Genomic DNA, 16,438 nt, shown 5'->3' with positions numbered 1-16,438 from the left:
TGTGCTTGATTGTTTTGTTAAGCGGGAATTGGACACTGAGTCGGAGCAGGGATAGTACGACCAATAGTTGGCAATCTCAATGCTCTGCATATGCTGTCGCTTTTCATGTACATATCTTTTGGATGACTGAGTGAGTATGGCACTGTACAACAAGGGAAGTGAGTTATGTTCGGAAATGAAGCAATGGCCGATTCCAAGAATTTACGCGACGCGCGGCCGAGTAGTGTTGCCGCATTTGGCGAACTGGCTGGAACCAAGTCAATGAAACTTGTACTTGCACTTATTATCAGTCCGGATAACACGCCTCGTCGCTGTGTAGAGGCTAAAAACCGCGAAGATTAACACGTGGTCAGTCGGTATTGTGGCAAGAAAGGGTCTTTCAAGGAGTCGGTTTGAGCTGATTTCTCGAACCGCGGCAACACTACGGCCGAGGCTGTTGCTCACAACGCGACGACATGTCGACACCTTGAACGGTGACCTCAACCAACCGCCAAGTATCCATTTCCACTTCTGAATACGCATCCTTTGTCTCTGTTTGAGGTTCTGAACGACACGATTGCAGTAGTGCACGCCTACGGAGGGTGGAAACATTATTGAACATACATGTACGAGGACTGTATGGTGCGTCGCCCAGTTCTCTGATCTTTAGTCCCACTGACGTTTGCCCTCTCCGTCTTTGTCACCATCATCAGGTTGAAAAACATGGCAATGCCAAATGTAACGTTGAACGGTCCCGAGGATGGCCACAGGACCGGGCTCGAGAAAGAGCAGTTCTTCAGATGGGCATTTTCAGTGTTTGAGAATTTTAACAGAGCGTTAACGGCATCAAATGGGATGTTGTCCATTTCTAGTGTGTCGCCAAAGATATCTGACTCATGATTTGTTACTTGGGGTAAAATGAAGTCGGGATGGAAGAAAATGCTCCGCAATGAAATTGAGTCGATGTTCTGAATGTTCGCAAGGCAACGAATGAGGTCCACAGCGAGAACGCCATGCTGAGGATCCAAAGGTTGATACGGGCATAAAATGAGGTAGCTGTATCTGCGATTGCCTTCTTCGGGGGACCAGTCAAACCCGCGTTGCACCAAGTCAATAAGACTTTTCGCGTCGATGTGCAGATTAGTCAAATTAGGGCAGATGAGGTCTTGAAGCCCGTCAGCATCATCCACAGTGTCAGCGACCTCAGAGCAAAGCGCAAGTATACATAGACGGGGAGGGTCTCCCTTTAGGTGGTTCAGTGCCGCTACTACGGACGACCTACACTTGGCGTCGAGGCGAATAGTACGACAGCGGTGGAGATGGGGGCGCAAATGCATCATGATGTACTCCACACGATCCTTCTCGTGAGCATCGTCCGGATAAAGATTTCTGTCGTAGAACCGCCGACGTGTGATGCGTACGTCGATAATCTCGTCGCGCGACCACGCGAAGAACAGTGGAGAGAACGTTCCAGGAGTCAAAGGCTCGTCAACAAAGATCACGATCCTCGTCCAATAGGCAGCCTCCATAGAGAGGGCACGTTGCCAGTTGTGGAAGGCGGCGGCGCAAGACAAGGGGAAAAGAGCAGCAGACGGTGGCTCCATTTGCCATTTCCACCACCTCGAGTCTTCGGGGTCCGTCGCCGCTTTCCTTCGTTCCACTTCCTCAGGTTGTGGAGAGTATAAGATCCTGCGCCGAGGGCGCCGCTTCTCTCGTGATTGAGGAAACAGATATTCGAAGATTTGGTGCAGAACTTCACGGGGGAGGGGAGCGGATGGGCGACCGACTAGTGTGTCACTGCCACCTTGCTTCAGCATTCCGTGCTGGTCACGTCGGAACTCTGTCGAGCGTAAAATTTCACTACTTCTAGAGGCCTGCGTAATGCTATGGAAATACTGTCAAGCGATGAATATTACCATCAAAGACTGCCTGGGCTTTGACGATCGCATCCTTGAAGCCTTTGGGAGCATGGTACCCGACGACGGTGGAGGACATTTTACGAGCGGACATCTGAAGAGATTGATCATTACCGGCTCGACATGCCACTTTACTTTCCGATCCATTTGGAAGAACAGAGCAAGGAAACGGAACGCTGAGCTCTTTCAAGCCGTCAAAGGCCCTCCCTCAGGAAATCCTACTCCAAATTTTCGAGAATCTCTTCGACAAGCATCGAAAAAGGCGTCAACCCTTGTCCACAGGTCTCCTCACTCCCGATGAGCTGGCCACAAGGGAGGCTGCCACAGACCATAGAAATCCGAGGTATTGGAAATGGGAGAAGGAGTCCCCAACATCCCCTGGGTTCTTTCCATACTCCTTCTCTGCGGTCTGCAGCAATTGGCGACGTGCCCTTTCCATGGAGCCTGCTTTCTGGACAAGGGTAGTTATCTTCGTAGACGAGGCCCTCACGCCTGCGACATTTGCTCCTGAATGCTTCGCCTGGTCGCGCGATAGACTGGTCGACGTGCGTATTACGCGTCGGCGGCACCACAACGAGCCTCACCCTGCCGACATCCACGAGAGAGCGCGAGTGGGGCTCGTCATGTCGCATCTGCGTCCTCACCTCCATCGTTGCCGAACCATCTGAATCGACATCAAACTCAGATCATCCATAGTGGAGGCGTTGGCTCATATAAGGGGAGACCTTCCTTACCTTCGCATTCTATCACTCAGCTCTACCGTCACCGACACTACAGAGGACGCTGTTGGTCTTCACGATATCATTAGCCCCAGATTGGAGTATCTGGAGCTCGACGCGAAGAGTTTTGTAGATGCCAGAAAGCGAGGGTTCGACTGGTCTCAACGCGAAGGTAAAATTTCCGACTCGTTCTGGGCCCTTATCGGCCCCAAAACTCTCCTCTTTGGCGATCTCATCCGTGTTCTTCAAGAGCTACTGTGGTTGGTCGCGCTTTCATTGAGAGGTATCATCTTTCACCCGGACCTCGCCTTTGGCGAAAACCACCGCATCCTAGTCGCCGAATTAAGAGTAGACGACATCGCAGGCGAAGTTTTCAACGCTTTGGCAAAGGTTATGGACGATGGCGCAGTGAGGGTGCATTTCAGCAATTGCTCCTTCATGGAACCTCTCGACTTCTCGCGGAGCCACCGCCTCACCTTCAAAAACATCACTGAACACTGGAGCTTGGCGAATGCTATACATCGTAGTGACGCGAAAGAGGTTTATATTGTGGACTGTCCCGGTTTTGACGACAAATTCCTCGAGGCGTTTGGAAAGGAAGTACCGAATCCCATAGACGAAGATCAGTTCATTGGCGGTCCGGTCAAGTGCGAACGCTCAAGGTCCGTGGCTCAAGGTGCCGGTTCACGGGAACAGCCTTTCGACGGGCCGTTGAGTCGAGAGCAGATGCTGCGTTGGAGTCTCATCCTGAAAGCTGGTGGGAGGACGCGTTTGAAGACGACTATATCGATTTGAGCGACGAGCCGATCCTTCCTCTGAGGACCGTTCATATCTCCGAGTGCGATACATTCTTTACGGAACAGCAAGAGAAATGGCTCGAGGATAACGTCGAGCGTTGGCGCTGGAGGAAGCTGGTGCAGCGAGCATGCGTCCATTGCGGGCAGGAGGTCAGTGTTGGGGCACCGGCATCTGAGGGATACAAGTTCCCTGACGAACTGGATGATCGTATTGACAAGCTCCTAGCGATGGAACCTGACACGGATGACGAGGCGGAGTTACATACCTAGAGCACGGCGTCGGAGGGCGCGCAGTTGATGTTGACTTCGGCAACGTAACGCGAGACGCAGGTACAAACACCATTCATTGATTTTTTTGCCTGTTCCTCCCTGGGTCTGACTGAATGCTTGAGTCGACAGAATGACTCCGACCCTCTCCGACCGCGTCATGCCGCCGATTACTGTCGCCCAAAAAGTGTTTACCGCAGGGCCCGGATACCACAGGTCGTCGACATCGAACGATTCGCCGAGGCACGTTCGCGCAAAGGTGCATTTATTGAATAGAATCATACGTGATCCAATGGGGATTCCCGTTTGAGGCCCCTCCGAGTCTGTCGTCGCATTTTCACGATCCAGCGCCCTCAACCTGCGAGAACGGGACGTATTCAGTCTGTGGAGGTTAAAACCTGGAAACATTCTGCTGCTGAATGACAGTCTTTCCGTCCGGCTACTAGCCAACATGTCTACCGCATTCGTCATCATTTTGTTCAACTTAATCAATGGCGTCCGTCGCTCAGAGCAGACGGGGAACTCGCAGACGTTCTACTGCTTTTACGACACAGCATACCGCTCCGACACGACGTCGTCATCCCCCGCTCAGCTTCGTGTTTGTAGCCCTGTAGGAAGACAGGTCGTTTGAGATGACATGCTTGCGTTTGCCGTCGCTAAACGTCAATCAACTGCTTGGGTGCCGGAGAGCAGCGCCGGCGTGTCTTGTCCTAGCTTGCGTAGCATATCTTCACCAAGAATGTTCACTCATTTGCGTCTCTCATCTGGACGCTGAACGTACGTTTATTTAAAAGGTCATGTCTGGACCACTGAGACAGCCGCGTCGTGGTGTAAGGGTAGCATCGTGGCTGCGCCTAGACCACCGCATGTTTATCGCACGTTTACCTCGATATTTCGCTTTCGAAGACTTGAATACTCGCATTTTCGTAGTTATCCCTCGCAATCGATTGGCACTCGGTTCTCCCACTTCGGTGGTGAGCTTTGATCCCCTTTGAATCCGTACGAGTACTCCTCGTAGCCCTCACCGGCTTCGATACTTGCAACAGGGACATGTGTCGCTACAGATGGGTGGAGCTGAAGCGCTGAAGACTCACGGATCATAAGCTAACGAGGCACGGTGCTGAGCACACGATCGTCCACCAGAAGACACAGGTCGGATAGACGCATATTAAACCGCTGCTCGTCCAATTGAGATCACCGACGTATCCTGCAAAGGACGTAATTGCCCTCCATATGTAGGCCGGCATACCTACTCTTCGCCAGTCATGGTAGCCCACGTCACCCGACCCCACTGCACAGCAAACCACCGACCCAACCACGTTCCCAGGGTCAACCCAAAGGCTCGAGGTAGAGGCATGCAATGACACCGTCGAGAAGCTCCACAACCATGAGTCCGCCTCATTCCATCCAACACCGACCCGAGGGAACCCAAGGCTCAAACCGGGGGCTTGACGATCCCCCGACTGAGCTTATAAAACACAGTCGACGCGTCGTCCGCCGCGATCGCGAGGTAGAGCTCGTCGCCCGATTGCGTGCCAGATGCAGCCTGCTGCGCGGCGAGATCCGCGAACGCGTTGCGGAGCCTAGCGCAGCAGCAGCAGCAGCAGCGGGCAAGTGTCTTCGTGATCAGCCGGAAGAGAAAGAGAAAGGGAGGGGGATTCGCCGGATGGAGGGGATTCGAGAAGAGAGAACGCACCACCGTGTCGAGATCTCCTCGCTCAGCGAAACGGGGAGAACGACGCACGTCGCGCGCGGTGCGTCGGGGTCCTAATTAAGCGTGAAGCGTGGTCGGTCGATGCATCACGCGGTCAGCCAGAGGTCGGGTGACGGCGAGAGCGTAGTTCGTACGTACGGTGGGGGCCAAGGGACGCGTCCCGCGGATGGCGCCGCGCTGGCAGGATGGGACGTCCAGGAGCGCTATTTCGGTCCATTTCTGGGCTATAAGTAACGTAACGAAATGAAGTGGTGAGTAAGGAAGGTGGGATAGATGGGCAGGAGCGGGACGCAGCGTGCAGGCACGTAGACGAGGTCGGTGTTACGGTGAGTCACCGGGATTGAGATCGAGGGCAGTGACGAAAGGGATGACGGAGGCGGTATAGATAGCCAGATGGATCATGAGCATAAGAGGCGGAGGATGGTGATCAGCAGGGGGAAACACAGCCGGAGATCAGCACGGCGAGCTTACCGAGGACGATGTCGTTGTAGGCCTGGAAGAGCGGGCCGGAGGACTGCGGGTACTTGGAGAGGAAGGGGGCGAGGGCTGCGTGCTATGCAATGCGGTGCCGTGGATCGAGGCGTTGGGCAGATAGGGCACACGAAGATGAGGAGGAGAGCGTGGTGCGCAGTCGGTGGATTCAGATGCGCTGAATCGGTGCAAGGCTGTGAGATGCTGCGGGACGTACTGAGGGGTGGTTTTGCATCTGTGCTGAGTTTTGGTGTCGTTTTGCGATCTTTCTGCTCTCTCGTGGAGATCAGCGAGAGTGGGTCGTTGTATAATTTGGTACGTCCAATGTTCGGTCCCACTGCGCTCGCGCAGGATGAAAGGGTCGAGAAGGCTGGAGTGATGCGGGAGGATGAGGCCGAGGAACAGAGCGATAACCCTCGCAGTCACAAGAATAGTCATAGGGATGTACGCCGGCGCTTTTACGGCCCCGATGCGTCATTCGTGTTCACTCGCCCCAAACCAAAAGCTAACTGCCTGCCACTCGGCACGAACACCCTTCCCTGAGAGCACGGAAGGATCGTCAGACAACTACATGTGCCTCATGTCAAGCTCTTACTTGTATAGCTAGTGACTTGTTTATCGCCCGCCAAGTGTTTCAGACAGGTGTTGAATCTCTGATGCATCTTGATCCAACAGGATGCAACACTTGTTCTTCCCACAGCTGGACGGGGTAGAGCTCGGCAAAGCGAAAACTTCAAGCATTCGAAGCACATCTTCGTGGCATCGACACACCTTCGCGCTCGGCGCTCCTGATCAACATTCCGTGGTTTGATCCTGCCGACGCGACGCAGGACAAGGTTTGTCGGCTCGCAATGGCAATAATAGCGGTCTCTAAGGAGGCCCGTCGTGTCTTCCCTCTCAGGCTGCCGCTCCAACGGCCTCCAAAACGATGACGCCCTCCTCGCTCCTTCCGTGCGTGCACCCTCCACCGAGGGTTGAGCTGGGCTGCTTGTAGGTCAGGCACGCATGCATGCTTATTGGGGCGCCGGGCACACAAGGAGACCCGCCGATTTGCCTCATCGGGAGCGGGTGCCGTCCGGATGCGGTAAGGATGACGGGCGACGCCAGACTAATTATAGAACGATGATGCTGATGGCTGCTGTGGCGCAGCACTGGTGGCACTGGCATTCCCATTTCCCTCTTCCCCCCTTCCCCACGTGTGCACACACCGCAGTCTGCGCGCGCGCATATAAACCTCCGATTCGTCTTGGTTCCCTCTTTGAACTTTACACCCACCGCTAGCTCAGTTGTCGCATACCTCCTCCACTCGAGCTTGAAACTATGCAGCCCGCCAACAATATGACTACTGCCCAGCCCCAGGCTGCCGCCTCGATGAGTGAGTGCCCTTTTTCATTCTGGTCGCGTTGCTACAAGAGTATTGATGGGACGCTTCTCCCCCTTCATCTAGGCGTGACGAGCCCCGCCCCCGTTAACAACGCCCAGCAGCAACACCACCACGACCAGAAGGCAAGCCGCATCCGCGGCGGCGGTGCTGGCAAGGTGCGTTCGCCTCGCCTTCCTTCATGGCGTTGACCGCTCATGCGCGCGTCGCTCTCTGTCTGTGTAGGACTGCTTCCTCGGCGCGCTCGAGTGCTTCCTCTGCTTCGAGTGCTGCAAGGACTGCTGCGAGTGCTGCGCCGACATCATCTGTGCGTCCCCCTCCTCTATTGCTCTCCTCTTTCCCCGTCCCCTCTGCCCCCCTGCCCTCTGCCCTGTAATTATATGTGGTATTGGTGATGCTGACTGTATGCCGCCTGTATATAGGCTGCCCCTGCGAGATGTGCTGCTAAACGCGCCAGCCACCCTGCTTCCTTCACTCGCCCCCTGAACTCGAACTCTATCTACACTGCATATATGTTACACGCGCGCGTGTCTGTGGTATAAGTACATAAACCTGACTATTGTGTTGTTGTTGTGCAGAGTGTAGACTGGTGTGTTGCCGGAGTCAAGTATGTTAGCGTGAATTACATTGCCTTTGTACTTTATTTTATTTTGTCTTGTGATACACATTTGTGCTTGCTTGAGGCGAATTTTCATTGTGGTCTTTGTTACTTTGTGTGTGTTTGGGTCCAATGAGCATGGCCTGAACCTCTCATGCGTGTTTGATGGTTTGAAGCATGGTGAAATGTGGTGCCGGGCTCTGCACAGGCATGTGCATACGGTACCTCCGTTGCGTAGCTTATGACGTTGGATCCATCTTGACCCGTCGAGGACAGGCACCTACAGCCTCAGGCACTCGCAGTGTGATCGTACACACACAGCGCTCGGCTCTTAGATTAGTTTGCTCTCATCACGTCACGACTGACGTACAGCCAGAAAGCTAGCAGGCCGGAATCCACAAATACAGCTACATAATTATACGAGGTAATATCTCAAACGACGCGAGCACTAATTAATAGTGTAACATATCATACAGCGATCCCACTGTCGCGCTCCATCCGCCGCCGCTTGCGTTCCTGCTCCTCGATGATGAGGCGCTCCGCCGCCGTCATCGGTGCCGCGCGCTTGACGCCCGCAGACGACTTCTCCTCGACGCCAGAGGAGGATTCTGTGGGTGCCTTGGGCTTGGACGATCCGGCGGTCTTGAATATGTTCTGACGCTTGAGCGGGTTCGCGCCGGGCTTGAGCGCGGTGCCTGCGGCTGGCTTGAGTGCGCCGCCGAGCTTGAAGCCGCCGCCTAGCGAGGGTGCGCTTGCTGGTGGAGGGCTTGTTTGGGCTGATAAAGAGGCGTCGGCGGGTGGTGATGCGGACTTGGAGGCGGCGGGTTTGGCGCTGAGCGATAGTACGACTTTTTCTGCGCCTTCTTCCCGCTTCAGCCCCACTTCCTTCCTCCCTTCCTCCCCGCTGCCGCTGCCCCCGCCCGACGCGCCAGCTCCACCCCCCTCTGCGGCCCCCTCCTCCCCCTCCTCTCGCTTCGCGCGCTCGATCTGCTCGGCAATGAGCATGCGCTCGCGCGCCTCGTCGCCCATAGTCGCGCGCTCCTTCTTGATGCTTGCCTCCTGGCGCGCGAGGGCCTTGGGGGAGGAGTCGATCCAGGCGATGAACCAGCCTTTATCGGTCTCGTCGACGCGGGCGACGCCGGTGCGCCCGAGGTGCTTGCAGAACTCGGTGAGCGTGACCCAGCGGGTGGCGTTCATGTGCAGGTGGGCCTTGTCTTGGATGAATTCTTGGTAGACGCGGTTGGCGAAGACGCGGTTTGTGCCGAATCTGTTTCATGCCATGCCATAGAGCGCAGCAATCAGAATGCATGCATGTATGCGTGTACATGAGATGAGAAGAGAAGGGGGAGACGCACCGTCTACTAAGGAGATGCACAAAGTCGTGCTGGAACTGCATCGAGAAGTCGGCGATGTGCTTGCCCGCGTGCTCGCCGACGACGAGCATCTGGCGGAGATGGGACTCGGACTGGGCGTGGCACTTGAAGCCGTTCTCGTCGCGGCACTGTTTCTGGCAGACCTGGCAGTACCAGCGGAGGCGCTGGAGCCCCTTGGACTTCATCTTGTTTGCGAGGTATTTGGCTGTTCCGGCTGTGTGTGATCGTTAGTGGGAATTGCATGGAGGGCGAAGGAGGGGGTTACCTTCGGCGCGGGGCATGGTGGGCAGATGAGTGGGTGGTGAGTGGGGATGAGTGAGTGGTGGTGGTGGTCGAGAGGCAAGATCGAGAGGACTGGAGGGGATGACTAAGCTATCTGCGTGTAGGCCATGACAGCTTTCCCACGGGATCTTGCCTCCGCGACGTTGACAGGTCCTTCCCCGGACCGTCAACAATCTACTCGTCATCCCCCACAGAGAAACATGGCGCTGAGCGAAAAGGCAAAGGGAAAGCTGCGCGCACAGGAGGGCGATGAAACGTGGGCGGAACGAGACGGGGGCTGCGACCTCACCGTGCGGTTCACCGAGGGCCTGCCTGACCTCGTCATCCACCTCGCGCCTGCCCATACTGTGCGCGATGTCAAGACCCACGTATGCCTCCTACGTCTCTCTCCCTTCTCGCTGAGCTTACGTGGAATTGCAGATCGTGGAAGCCCGCCCTGAGCTCGCAGACCGCCGCTTGCGGCTCATCCACGCCGGCCGGCTCCTTACGGACGGCACGATCCTCTACGCGTGGCTGCGCTCCCTCGAGGAGCGCCAGATGCGCGCGACGCGCCCTGGATCGCCTGTGCCTCCTCGTGGTGGCGGCGGTGGTAGAGAGTCCACCGATAAGCCCTCATCCAATACGCCGGCTGCGGCCGACCGCACTAGCGTGCCTGCGCCGTCGAACGCGTGGCTGCATTGTTCGGTGGGGCCCAAGATCGAGAAGGAGGCGAAGGTGGTGAAGAAGGCTGGGAAGATGGACGCACCAAGAGGAGGGGGCGCGGAGGGCAGGGAAGCGGATGGGGCAGAAGGAGAAGAAGAGACGGAGACGCAGCAGCCGCAGCTGCAGCCGCTCCGCGGGTTCGACCAGCTCGTCGACGCGGGCTTCTCGCGGGAGGATATCGCGGGCATGCGGCGGCAGTTTCACGCATCGAGCCCGTTTGGCACGATGGGCGACGCCGAGGGCGAGTACGAGCCCGATGAAGAGCGTGCGTTTCCGTTTGTCCCTGTGACGTGCCTCGTCCGCTGACGGTTCTTATCGTGGCGTCTGCGGCTCGCCAGTCGACGAACACGCGCGGGCACTCGAGGAACAGTGGATCGACTCGCTCGACAACGGGCTCGGCGACACCCCGCCGCCCATGTCGGGCACGGCGTCCGCGCAGACGACGGTGATATATGGTATTTTGCATGGGTTCTTTTACCCTTTTTCGCAGCTGCTCTTTACCGGGACCGCGAAGCCGCCTGTGTTCTGGGAAGACGGGAGCGTGCACGAGGAGCCGGAGAGTGTCGTGTTTGGGTGAGTGGCGATGTGGCTCTACGTTGTTCTTGTCGTGTTCGGCTCGTTGGTTGATTGGGTACGTTTGGTGTAGGCAGGTGATGTCGACTGGAATTATGCTTGGTTTTGTGCTGAATGTTCTGTTTGGAACGTGGAGGTATCTCCTGGACACATCATAGCGATTCGATGAGGAACGTTCCGTAATACGATACCTGGACGTTCTCAGCAAGGATTTCCTCTCTCTGTGGTTCCACAAGCCACATCCTTACATACATTGTACATACTCGCATTCATAGTACGCGTAATACAGCCTCCACTGATGAAAGGCGTGTATGATCTAAGCGAGCCCCGTGGATGGGAAGGTTGAGGCGCGCATCCATTTGTAGACGCGCGATCTAAAATTTAGATCAGCTCTTCGGCTCTCCTTTTGTTCTCCTCCACGACCTTCACGACCGCCACCACCACCACCTTCCCCTCCTCCTTTATTTTCTTCGTCGTCGCCTGCTCTCATCGCTCTCCCATAGATATCAAAAAGCAAGCACCCATCTTGCACCGCTTTGCACTCTCACCCACCCAACAATTTAACTAAAAGCAAACGCATACGCAAGAGAGAAACGAGATGGATCTCCAATCGCTATCGAACCTCTTCGCGTCGACGTTCAGCGGCGACCCGAACGTCCAGAAGGCGAGCGAGCTTCAGATCCGCAAGGTCAGCACCGCGGCGCCGTTATCGGACGCGTTATCTGCCCCCACTTGTTGATGTTGGTGATGCTGACGTACCGCCCCTGCACACCGTGTACAGCTCGGCCGCGAGGAGGGCATGATCACCGCCTGCCTCCAGATCATCGCGAGCAACGAGGTCGACCTGTGCGTTTTCCCCCTCTATCGGCCTTCTTCATTTCATGACCTTACTAAATCCCCACCCACCCGCGCGTGCCGCTCAACAGGACCGTGCGCCAGGCGTGCGCCGTGTACCTCAAGAACCGGATCCACACCTCGTGGACAATCGACGCGGCGCGCGCGCGCCCCGAGCAGGTGCCCATCCCGCCGTCGGACCGCGAGGCGTGCAAGCGCGCGGTGCTGCGCCTCCTCGCGGGCGCGCCGTCGTCGCGCGTGCGCGCGCAGCTCGCGAGCGCGCTCAAGGACCTTGTCTCGGCCGAGTTCCCGGCGCAGTGGCCGGCGCTGCTTGATGAGGTCAAGGCGCTGCTCGCGAGCGGGGACGTGCAGGAGGTCAGCGCGGGCTGTGTGGCGTGTTTGGAGGTTATTAGGGCGTTCCGGTGGGTTTCTTTTCGTCGTGTACCCGTATGCACAGTGTTGGTCTTATGGAATGTGCTGATGCGGGCGCTGCTCCGACGCGGTCGCGCTTGGTTCACAGGTTCCGCCAGAAGAACGACATCATGCCCGGGATCGTGGCCACGATTCTGCCGACGCTCGTGGGGATCGCGACGCAGCTGCTCACGCAGCCGCCGACGGCGGCGTCGTCGAACGAGATCCCGTTCATGCTGCACACGATCCTCAAGACATACAAGACGTCGCTCATCGTGAACCTGTCCCCACACCAGCAGAGCGCCGAGTCGCTCGTCCCCTGGGGCCGCCTCTTCTTCCAGGTGATCAACCTCCAGATCCCAGCGGACGCGGTGCCCGCCGACGAGGAGGACCGGGAGAAGTGCGAGTGGTGGAAGGCGAAAAAGTGGGCGTATGGCACGCTGGGTCGGCTGTTCCACCGGTACGTGCTCCCGTCGCTCAGTCAACCTTTCCCTTTTTCTCGTCTCACCTCTGTCTGCGCGATTTTGTAGATACGGAAACCCGTCGCAGCTGCCGTCCCCGCGCCAGAAGGAGTATGGCAACTTCGCGGACCACTTTGCGCGCTCGTTCGCGCCTGAGATTTTGAGCGTGTATCTCCGCCAGGTCGAGCTGTTCGTCAGCGGCCAGGCGTGGCTCTCCCGCAAGTGCCAGTACCAGATCTTCTCGTACTTCACCGAGTGGTGCGTCGGCTCTTTTTTCTCGCCTTTATGTTTGATGCTGATAAGATAATGCAGTATCAAGCCCAAGAGCACGTGGGTGCTGCTCAAGCCGCACGCGCAGGACCTCGTTGAGAAGTTTGTCTTCCCCCATCTCACTTTCGATACGAACAAGCAGAACATGTGGGAGAGCGACCCCGTTGATTATGTCCGCACGACCGTCGGTAGGTTCTACCTTCCTCCTTCCCCATATTGCCATATCCGGTGTGCTCATATCATTCTCACCATGCTCCCTGCCTGCTCTTTGCGATGTGATTCCGGTGTGTGGTCATACGCACGTCGTACAAAGACGAGTACGAGGACTTCTCGAGCCCCGTGTCGGGCGCGACGTCCTTCCTGCTCTCGCTCGCGTCAAATCGGACCAAGACGACGTTCCTGCCGATCCTCTCCTTCGTCAACTCCGTGCTTGGCTCGTAAGTTCCTCTCGGAGAAAGCATGCGCTGCGTGGCGAAGAGCTGACCTGGGCTTGGGTGCATAATAGGAACGCGGCTCCGCCGCAGCGCTTTGGTGCGCTGAACATGATTGCGGTTCTTGGGCCGTTTATCATGCGCCATCCGGAGGTGAAGGATAATATGGAGCAGTTCATGCTCAACCATGTTCTGCAGGAGTTTCAGGCGCAGGAGCCGTACCTCCGCTCGATCGTACGTCATTGTCCCCTCTTTGTCCTTCCGCTTGGGGTTGCTGACGACGTGAACGTGTTGTGTTGGTGTAGGCATGCGAGGTTGTGGGCACGGTGGTGAAGAACGGTATTACGTGGTCGAACGAGGAGAATCTGCTCAAGTTCTCGCGTGGTGTCGCTGGGGCGTTGAACGACCCGGAGATGCCGGTGCGCGTTCAGGCGGCGCTGGCTCTGACTGAGCTGATTGTTGTTAATGAGAGCGGTATGGGACTGGGTTTCTCTTTTTTCCATGTTCAGTGCTGATGGTTTGTCTCTGCAGTGCGGACGGCTGTCGCTCCCGAGGTTGCGAAGGTTATTCAGGATCTGCTCAAGCTCTCGGACGAGACGGATCTCGATATCCTGAACCACTCGATGGAGACGATGGTCGACCATTTCCAGACTGAGTTGCTGCCCGTTGCGACGCAGCTCACCGCACGCCTTGTGCGTTTTCTCTTCCTCTTCGCCTTGCCTTGCCTTAACTGAGCTGGCTAACGCTCACTTGCTGTGCTCTAACAGTGCGAATCGTACATGCGTCTGGCGCGCGAGACTATCGCCCAGGGCACCGACGATCTCCCCGAGAACATCGACGTGGACAACCTCGAGAGCGATGCGGAGGACGACAAGGTGTACGCTGCGATGGGTGTCGCCAAGACGATCTGCACGGTCGTGACGGCGGCCGAGTCCTCCCCTGAGCTGCTTGCGCAGATCCAGGAGGTGGTCATTCCGATCATCCGGTTCACGCTTGAGAAGAAGCTTCTTTGTATGTTTCTATCTTTTGGTTTGGGACGTGGATGTTGATGCGCTGGTGCGGTCAGACCTCTTCGACAATATGTATGAGCTCGTGGATAGTCTCACTTTCAGGCTGCATAGCATTACCCAGAACATGTGGCCTATCTTTGAGTTGACGTACTCGCTCTTCAAGGGTGAAGCTGTTGACTTCCTCGATGGTGAGTTCGCTACTTTTGAGTGCACGGGATGATTTTGATGGCGTGTTTGCAGAGATGCTTCCGTCGCTGGATAACTTCGTCTCATACGGCGGCGACATGTTCAAGGCGCGCGCCGACTACCGCCAGAAGGCGGTCGACATCTACTGCACGTCGCTCAAGAGCGATGCGCTCGGTGAGAATGATCGTGTCAATGGATGCAAGCTCGCCGAGTCGCTCCTGCTTAACCTTCGTGGTCACATGGACGACGTGAGTTGACCCGTTATATCGACGTCATAACGCTGTGTTTAATCTGGGACTCTCGCAGCTCCTGTCGGACATCGTCTCGACCGCACTCGACCACTTTGAGCGCGAAGAGACACGCGCCTTCCGGCTCGCTAACCTCGAGACGCTCATCAACGCGGTCCTGTACAATGCCCCTGCGGCGCTGCACTACATCGAAGCGCGCCGGCCCGGCCTTTCGCGCACGTTCTTCGATGCCTGGTTCAAGGCCATAAACTCCGACAATGGCCTGCCGCGCGTGCACGACAAGAAGTTGAGCGTTCTCGCGCTCTGCGCGCTTATGGAAGTCGAGAGCTCGCAGGTACCTGAGAACCTCAGGGACGGCTGGCCGGCGATTGTCGGCGGAGCGCTGAAGATCTTTAGGAGCCTTCCCAAGGCTGTGTCCAGTAAGCGTATTTCCGTGGGCAAGGAAGGTCACCGGTCACGGCTGAATGATGTCTTGTAGAGCGCAAGGAGCTGGAGACGTCGCTTTCGGAATACGAGTCCGATGACGACGATGACGACGCCAACATTCTGAATCTCGAGGGTGCCGAAGACGAGGACGTGTGGGACGAGGACTCGGCGTACCTCGAGATGCTCGCCAACGAGGGCGCTCGTCTACGCGAAAAGTCGGAGAAGCTCGAGAAAGGCGAGGACGTGTCGGATTCGGAGAGCGTCGAGAGCGATATCGAGGAGGAGCTCGGGTTCTTTAGCCCGCTGGACCAGGTCAATCCGTACACGTCGTTCAAGCAGGCTCTCGCCAGTGCGTGTCTTGTCCTTCTTTGCTCTCCTGTTCTTGTGTCGCGAGTGTCGTGGTGTGAAAACTGACGGGCTTTCTCTTGTGTAGCGTTCCAGTCGCAGAACGGCGTCCTGCACGGTGCCTCGATGTCCCTGCTCGACGTGGAGCAGCAGGCGGCGCTTATGGAGGTGATGCGCCAGGCCGATCTGCCTGCCGAGGTAACCGCTTGAATTGTACGGCCGAGTCTGCCGTGAATACTTGTTGCGGACGCTCAGTGTTCTTTTCATCGTAACGCCTGCTCTTCTTGTTTCCAATACCATTCTGTAATGCATCACCCGAGAATCATGTTTGCTCTGTTATTGTTTCTATATTCTGTTATACGTTTTTACTTTATACAAGTTCGCGATATGCACCGTTTGAGAGAACAGTCAATGGGTCGTGGAAAGTTAACCGCGTTTCTTCTGATCGGAGGGAGGCTTGGGTCAATATTTTGCAGCCTCCACCTGACGATCTGCAAGTTGCGCATGTGTCAGTAGTCTCCCTCGCAAACCTCAACACGTGCCTGCCTAGAACGGGCGGTGGCCCAAATAAAGTCTCAGCGGTATTGGCCAGCGAATGAGATTGGTTCACACCGATGCCGAGTTTCTCAAGTTGTAATTTGTCAACGCGCGAGCTTGGGAGCGAGGCGACGAAGGTTTAGAGATTTGTCTTGAACGACGCCGCGGGTTTGGTTCACAAGCCCCTCGATAAAAACACAGACAAACATTGTATATTGTTACACACATTTGCTACACAAGTTGATACCCAAATCGTGTACAAGGCCCAAAAAAAACTTTTCCTGTGTGTTCTATGAAGAACACGCGTTGGCTAGTACCCTAGAAGAAACACACATTTTCTACACGAAGAAGTTTCCCAGACACCAAAATGAACGATGAAACGTGACGAACATGAAACTAATCGTTAAACCCGCATTCTTCTCCAAAACTAATCCACGAGCTCATTCGCGCTGGCACCTTGACGAGGCTTGCAACCAGCTAGCGCGGACGTGTTCGCTAGGCGCTGCC

General features: G+C 56.3%; 6 protein-coding genes across 6 annotated transcripts; 3 read left to right on the top strand and 3 right to left on the bottom strand.

Annotated features, from left to right (window-relative positions):
• Positions 1 to 590: 590 nt before the first annotated feature.
• CONPUDRAFT_153725 (uncharacterized protein) lies at positions 591 to 1,974 on the bottom strand (the record flags this gene model as incomplete). The annotated part of the gene is made up of 2 exons (XM_007770396.1): positions 591 to 1,819; positions 1,896 to 1,974. 2 exons carry the CDS (start codon positions 1,972 to 1,974, stop codon positions 591 to 593), a joined length of 1,308 nt encoding a protein of 435 aa, XP_007768586.1.
• Positions 1,975 to 4,840: 2,866 nt separating this feature from the next.
• On the bottom strand, positions 4,841 to 6,211 carry CONPUDRAFT_124153 (uncharacterized protein). The gene is made up of 5 exons (XM_007770395.1): positions 6,081 to 6,211; positions 5,864 to 5,945; positions 5,531 to 5,616; positions 5,375 to 5,445; positions 4,841 to 5,261 (listed from the first exon to the last, which is right to left on the bottom strand). The coding sequence occupies exons 1-5, from the start codon at positions 6,096 to 6,098 to the stop codon at positions 5,114 to 5,116; spliced, it is 405 nt and encodes a 134-aa protein (XP_007768585.1). The 5' UTR covers positions 6,099 to 6,211; the 3' UTR covers positions 4,841 to 5,113.
• Positions 6,212 to 7,142: 931 nt separating this feature from the next.
• On the top strand, positions 7,143 to 7,925 carry CONPUDRAFT_137237 (uncharacterized protein). The gene is made up of 4 exons (XM_007770394.1): positions 7,143 to 7,238; positions 7,311 to 7,402; positions 7,470 to 7,551; positions 7,667 to 7,925. The coding sequence occupies exons 1-4, from the start codon at positions 7,184 to 7,186 to the stop codon at positions 7,690 to 7,692; spliced, it is 255 nt and encodes an 84-aa protein (XP_007768584.1). The 5' UTR covers positions 7,143 to 7,183; the 3' UTR covers positions 7,693 to 7,925.
• A 251-nt stretch (positions 7,926 to 8,176) lies between these two features.
• On the bottom strand, positions 8,177 to 9,496 carry CONPUDRAFT_165386 (uncharacterized protein; the record flags this gene model as incomplete). Its single annotated transcript, XM_007770393.1, has 3 exons — positions 8,177 to 9,109; positions 9,198 to 9,429; positions 9,481 to 9,496. 3 exons carry the CDS (start codon positions 9,494 to 9,496, stop codon positions 8,311 to 8,313), a joined length of 1,047 nt encoding a protein of 348 aa, XP_007768583.1. The 3' UTR covers positions 8,177 to 8,310.
• A 148-nt stretch (positions 9,497 to 9,644) lies between these two features.
• Positions 9,645 to 11,072, top strand: CONPUDRAFT_104389 (uncharacterized protein). The gene is made up of 4 exons (XM_007770392.1): positions 9,645 to 9,865; positions 9,918 to 10,464; positions 10,538 to 10,772; positions 10,846 to 11,072. Exons 1-4 carry the CDS (start codon positions 9,698 to 9,700, stop codon positions 10,928 to 10,930), a joined length of 1,035 nt encoding a protein of 344 aa, XP_007768582.1. The 5' UTR covers positions 9,645 to 9,697; the 3' UTR covers positions 10,931 to 11,072.
• Positions 11,073 to 11,327: 255 nt separating this feature from the next.
• Positions 11,328 to 15,779, top strand: CONPUDRAFT_82208 (ARM repeat-containing protein). Its single transcript, XM_007770391.1, has 16 exons — positions 11,328 to 11,460; positions 11,554 to 11,618; positions 11,699 to 12,028; positions 12,127 to 12,477; positions 12,548 to 12,736; positions 12,791 to 12,936; positions 13,062 to 13,185; positions 13,254 to 13,413; positions 13,485 to 13,653; positions 13,711 to 13,871; positions 13,947 to 14,190; positions 14,246 to 14,377; positions 14,430 to 14,623; positions 14,682 to 15,042; positions 15,102 to 15,398; positions 15,483 to 15,779. The coding sequence occupies exons 1-16, from the start codon at positions 11,371 to 11,373 to the stop codon at positions 15,602 to 15,604; spliced, it is 3,135 nt and encodes a 1,044-aa protein (XP_007768581.1). The 5' UTR covers positions 11,328 to 11,370; the 3' UTR covers positions 15,605 to 15,779.
• The last annotated feature ends 659 nt before the right edge of the window (positions 15,780 to 16,438 follow it).

Source organism: Coniophora puteana (assembly GCF_000271625.1).
Source record: "Coniophora puteana RWD-64-598 SS2 unplaced genomic scaffold CONPUscaffold_6, whole genome shotgun sequence".
Taxonomy (NCBI): Eukaryota; Fungi; Basidiomycota; class Agaricomycetes; order Boletales; family Coniophoraceae; genus Coniophora; species Coniophora puteana.
The sequence above is the reverse complement of the archived record's forward strand: the minus strand, read 5'-3'. Positions and strand labels throughout refer to the sequence as shown.